The sequence below is a fragment of the Squalius cephalus genome, assembly GCF_949319135.1.
Source record: "Squalius cephalus genome assembly, chromosome: 2".
Taxonomy (NCBI): Eukaryota; Metazoa; Chordata; class Actinopteri; order Cypriniformes; family Leuciscidae; genus Squalius; species Squalius cephalus.
The window spans coordinates 16097022-16103309 of NC_137123.1; the positions used below are offsets into that span (position 1 = coordinate 16097022).

Genomic DNA, 6288 nt, shown 5'->3' on the forward strand with positions numbered 1-6288 from the left:
ATTTGAAAACACGGTAGGAATGTTTATTATAATTTATTTCAAATATAGAGACATCAAATATAGGGGAAAATACAACCATTCTGTGCGATAGATCTGAACATCATGAGCATAATAAAGAGCGAATTCAGGCTTTTCCACCGACCCTGTTGAAAGTGTCTCATTCTGTGAGACTGCAGCATTCATACACATTCATTACCCCAAAGAACACAGTATTGCCTTACAAGATCAAACACGGCGTAAAATTCATAGATGAATAGCATCAACTGCATCATGAAGACTGGCAATCAAGCGTGCAAAGTTTGGGGAAAAAACACCAAACGCTGATGTGATATCAAAACAAACATAAAGATAAACATTTTAAAAAGGTTTAACAATTGGACAATTTATACAAAACAGTTTAAGTAAATTAAATACATTGGAATAAATTTCAAAGTTAGAGATTTTGATTATTTACAGTGGAATGCAGGCAGAAGATTTGCTAAGGCTAGAAATTAATGAGATAATACATTTTTCATTCTCTCTCACACAATCTCTCTGTAAAGTCAACATGAAATCACATGAAAACCCTATTTACTTCCTTAATACACAATTTTGTGCATGTTATTCTTTGTAAACGGGCCTTTTTGACTGACATCACAAATCCCCACCCAGCTAAAGGAACGTTCTCAGAACGCTCTGGCAAGGTTCTCAAAGTTATGAACAAGTGTTATTCCAGTAAGGATAATTGAGTGCAACAGCGCCCACTAGTTCCGGAGGTTTTTTTTTCCATTTATTTCTCCCATTGGGATTTTAAAAAGTATTTGTTATAAGCCATTAAGCCAGAATTGGACAAAGGTACAAGACTGTGTAGCCTACTTAACAGCTTTGGTGAGGTGGTGAGAAGAACTACAATCTCATTAAGTATAATTTAATTAAAAACGATGGAGAAATATACTTCTCATTTACAAATGTTGATTGTATATAAAAACAATATATTTGAAGTTTTTTGCAAAATATGCATATATCTATACAAATATAAAAGCACATTAGCAGCGCTTCATGGTAGTGGGCGGAGCTATTTTGGTGCCCGTTGCTTGTTTCGACTCTCTGATTGGTGGCATTTTTGAACAGCATCATGGGTAATGTAGTTTTTCACCAGGAATTCCACTGGAATTCCACTTATTATTTTAAAAATAAGCTGAAATAATGTGGGCTGACATCTTCAGCAGAAACAAACACCATTGATTAACATCCTCACAGCTCACAGTAAGGATGTCTTTGATGTCATTATATAAGTTATCGTTAAAAATCAATTTCCCTATGGAGAAAATGAATGAAGTTTTAACTTCCAGAACCCAGCCTTTGCTCTCTATAGAATATTCGTTCAGTGTTATCTGGTCTTTAATGATGTTCTCAAAATGTTAGTACAAAAATAATGTTTTTTTTAGGCTAAATGCTGCTACTTGTTTCAGAATGTTCGGAGAATATTCAAAAGTTATTTTCCCAAGAAAAAGTGTTTTTAAAACATTTAAAACCTGGACGCTTTGAACGTTCAGCTAACATTCAGAAAAAGAAAAAACAAAAACGTTTTCATAACTTAATGAGAACATTAGCAAAACATGCTTAGAACATGTTCCAATCACTTGCCATATAGTGACACTTTTAAACAGCCAATCACTTCACAATGATTAAAATCATTAATTCATATAAATAATTATTCTCTTACGCTCAGAAATGTCGCATTATGTAAGTAAAATGGGCTTGTGAATGGCGTTTCGTACGGACTTATCTTTTTATGTAAATTCTCATCAGCTCATGATTTGTCTGATTCATTTAATCTAAACAGAGATCATCAGTGTGATATCAAATATGTAATGCTTCCTGTATTTTGTATTAAGCACTTAAAAGAGATCATGTGCAAAATTAGCCTGCTCCCATGTTGAAAATGCCCGTTAAATTAAAACAGCTTTACTTTAGGTCTTTTTATTAGTGGAGCATTCCCAAATTATTAACATGGAACCTTAATAAAGTGCCTTTTGACCCTGTGAAGCCAGCCGAAGAAGTAGAAGAGGACATTATTGCCATGTTAGCCTGTCTCACCACAGATGCCTCCCTGTGAAGTTTGGAGGGGCGGTTGGGATCTGAAACACAGAGCAGGAGGTGAATCGTGTGTGTGAGACTGAGATACTCATTCAGTCTCATTCAGTATCTAAACGTATTGTTAATGTATTATTGTATCTCACCGGTCCTGCATTCATGAGCAGTGTCATCTCAGTGGGCTGGTAAACGTGACTCCTGAAGGGTATTGCGGGCCGGATCAGTCCGTTATGATAACCTCCAGCCTGCAGAACTGTGAAAACCACAACAATATATATTAAATATGTATATTATTATATAAAACAATTATAAGAAATCTGTGTAATAACACTAATCTGTCCATACAGCATAAAGCTGAAAGAAAAAATATGAATTATTTAAACATATGGGCAATTAAATGAGCTTTAAAAGTTTTGCATGTGTCCCTGAAAACACAAACATTCCCCTAACATTCCCATATTGCCAAACTTGCCATTTGGTTATTTTTTTGAGAACCAAATAATAACGAATCATTCTCTGTAGCTTCTTTTTTGTAACCAAAACCTAACCTTCCCAGAACGTTGCAGGTAGGTTTTTGTGACAACCTAAAGAGAACCTATATTCAGAACGTTCTCTAATCTCAGACAGCAACATAGTGTCGGCCCAGATCCGGCCCACATCTGGTACGCGTTGAATCCACATGTTCCCGATGTGGCCCGGATCTGGGCAGACACTATGTTGCTATCTGGGATGGTTATTTTTTTTTTTTTTTACAACCAAAACCTAACCTCCCCATAACGTTGCACATGTTTTTGTTTAACGACCCACCTGCGCTGTGCTCCTCTACAGTGTATGCCTGACTCTCTGTGAACGGAGCTCTGGGATTGGCTGGCCGCTCGTCGTCATGGTAACTTTGCGCCGCCGGGGGCTGAGGGGTGTCGTAGTAGTTCTGCCCGGAGTCTACGTTCCTCTGACCGGACGGACGCAAACACAGGTGCGTTTCTGGGATAGCGTGAAATAACAACAGTATCCAACCCTCGGTCACCAAGGCAACCGCCAATGCCGGCTCATCCCAATCCTTCGCCGCGGTCATGATGCCAGCGTTGCCGTAGAGATAGAGACCGAGCCAGGCGACCCAGAGTAGAAGCGAAGAGAGACATGAGAGGAAAAGCCAGACGGCGTTACACCTCCACTTCATCCACTTCCTGCTCGACTCCTCTCGGTTGCTCCCGCCGCACAACACGACGGCTAACGACAACACAGTGGCGGCTAGTAACAACACTAGAGCGTAGCTACACACCAACACGAAGTCTAAAGGCAGGTAATCGCAGGCGGCGTGTCCCTCGCGGACCACCGTAAGTAGGAGCCACTCTCCAGCGATGATGCCTTGAACCACGGTGAGTGCGACAGCCAATCCCGCGAGAGAACTCCCCGCTAGGCTCCGCCTCCCTCCGGCTAGCTTCTTCAGTCGCACTCCCTGCACTAGCAAACATGAGAAACACATGGCGAACAGCGCCCCCCACAGACCACGCCGCACTATGCAGAGCACCTCGTCACGCCCCACCAAGAAAACCAGTGATAGGCAGAAGAGACCAACTGTTCCGCCCAATAGGAGGAGGAGGGGACCAACGCCACACCGTTTCTCCGGTTCCGTTACCGTTTTCAGCTTGGCTAACAGAATCATGACCAGGGTCAAAGCGGATATGGTCCCACCGCACGCTACGGCCTCCAGCACCACGCCCCACACGGACTCCAGGTCGCACAGAACTCTGTAGGGCGGGTCCACTGTAGCGCCACACCCATGAGGAGGGGGCGGGGCCTGAAGCGTGGGCGGGTCCTCCAGAGCGCAGCAGCCAATCAGAGCGAGAGTGAAGATGAGGGTGGGGCTTAGAGCCATGGCTGTAAGAGAAAGAGCACAGATGAATGTTCTTTTTTTCATTCGTTTACTGTGAAAAGAATTAAAAAAAAGTTTTCTGTTAAAAGACATAGTAACACTTTATTTGGTAACACTTTATTTTACAGTGTTCTCGTTACATATGTTACATGTACTTACCATACAGTAAATTATGCATAATTGCATGCAACTAACCCTCAACCAAATCCTAATCATACCCTAACCCTATAGTAAGTACAAGTACATAGTTGCTTAATATTACTCAGTACTTATATATATAATTACACTGTAACAATGACACCTTAAAATAGTGTAACCAAAGAAATTAACTAAACCAACCAGCTCTGAGATGAATCACAACATTAAAGTAACTATGAAATCGAAATTCACAATTCTTGTTTTTCAACGTATTAAGATGTGTTTTGGCCGATCGGATCACAAGTAGACGAGGGAGACACATTCCCGTTCACACCTGGTGTTGTAATCCGTCTCTTTTGTCCACTTTCAACCACTTCTGTCCTGATTTCTTCGAGGGGAGGGTCTATGGGCGGGTAAATGTCTATTAAATTAAATTATATTATGATATAATGGACAAAATAAGCTCACGCTATTAACATATGAATGCGACCGGAGAAAAAGGAAAAACACACGAAGATCATCAGCTTTAGTTTCTGCTCTGACAGACGCAAGATCAGCCGAACACTGAGTGTGTGTTAGAAATCAGGAATGATGAGAGAACATTGTGCTTGATACGTTTTTCATCTTCAAACCAAACTTGAGTCTCCAGCCGATAGTTTAAACCCCGTCTGGCTAGAGCTCTTCCCATAATGTTCCCGCATTAGATCAGTAGACGGAGAGAAGACAGTCTTTTGTGGCTGTTTGAACACATTCGACCACATGAGCATTTACACTACGAAAGCAATCCGGTCGAATGTGTTTTCAACTTCCTCTGGAAGTGATGGAAAGTGGACGAGCTCAAAACGCTTTAGACCCCGTTTACACCTTTAGCATCGTCCACTTGTGATCCGATCGACCAAAACACGTCTTAATACCAGGTGTAAACAGGGCCTCTGATGATGTGTTCACTGGCATGAGGGCGGAGCAACCTGTCACTCACATGAGATCCACCAATAGCAAACCACAACCATCCAATCAATTCCCCACGGACGAAATCAAGCCCCGCCCTACATTTGTTCTTGTTCGAGAAGCAGTTTCACTCAGATAAACGTCACAATAGGGAATAAAAGACTATCGCAACTTCTGTTTCATGGCAACTTAAAAAAATTACAAGTTAAAGACAAAACTACACTACTTTGTGGCAGTGAACTATTGCATAAAGTATTGCAAATTCTGCATTAATTCAAATAATAAAAAGTCACTGAATATAAATAGAAATAAATATTGAATATTGAAGTATTCTTACATAATTATTACATAATTAAACTCTACAGAGGAAGACAGACTCTGCTGTAACTTCCATTGGTTATTGGTTTGGATAATTATTCACTCGGACTTTTGCGGTTAAATACAAGTAAAAGAAAATGATTGGTGTTTTAACAGGAACTCACACTGGTTATTCATAAATCCATCTTAGGTTTAACTCTGGCTTTTATATTTTCCCATCTACTTTTTCACCTTGTGGTGGTTTGTTTTGCACAGGAATACAACTTTCAAATCTAGTTGTGCGTGGCACTTGAATTGACTCTGCATCCGGTTTTCTTTTGGCTTTTGGTTATTTCCATTTGTGTTTGTCTGCTGCAAGGCCACTCTAGTCCCTATTAGTTATTTTACCTGGTTAAATAATGGTTGCGGCTACTATTTTTTGCAGATGCATTAGCTCATCCTCTGCTGCTGAGTTGTAAAAGCCGAGTGTAAAGACGAGCTTCCACTTTGTCTCGCATCCTCTACCCCTTTTAAACCCCGACAGTTGCTATGGAAACCAGAGGCGCGCGTGGGCTGGCCTAGATGGAGCAGCACGCAATTTACATAGCCAGAAAACACAAGCGCGCACACACACACACACATGCACACAAACACACATTCATGTTCAAACATAAACAACTTTAGGATCAAATTAATAGGAGTTACTTAAGCACAGCAAAATGACGAGGAACTAAGATTAGATCTCCAGACAAAACAGTTATATAATCCACTGACAGATACGATAGGTTGTTACTCACCTGACCAGTTCAGATTGTGTTTTAGATGAAGCCTTGATGTGTATTTATTAGTGCTGGAGAGTTTCCTCAACTCACATGTCCACCATCCAAATCTCTTCTTATCGTGTCGCGGGAATAATCCTGAAAAACACACACTTGCGCGCTGACATTGCAACCGAG

The 6288-nt window shown here is 40.8% G+C and overlaps 1 protein-coding gene across 2 annotated transcripts in view; it reads right to left on the reverse strand.

Moving 5' to 3' along the window:
* Positions 1-3952, reverse strand: part of gprc5bb (G protein-coupled receptor, class C, group 5, member Bb) — a gene marked incomplete at its 5' end in the record, with an annotated part of 69468 nt that extends 65516 nt beyond the window's left edge. Inside the window, 3 exons of one of the 2 annotated variants that reach the window (XR_013823778.1) lie at positions 745-2120; positions 2223-2329; positions 2884-3952. Coding sequence is in view for 1 of the 2 variants with exons in the window: in XM_079895653.1 (XP_079751779.1) it covers positions 2076-2120; positions 2223-2329; positions 2884-3952 (1221 nt within the window). Of the gene's footprint in view, positions 1-4; positions 2121-2222; positions 2330-2883 lie in introns of those variants that run through there. The other variant, XM_079895653.1, reaches the window with a different exon arrangement.
* Positions 3953-6288: the final 2336 nt, after the last annotated feature.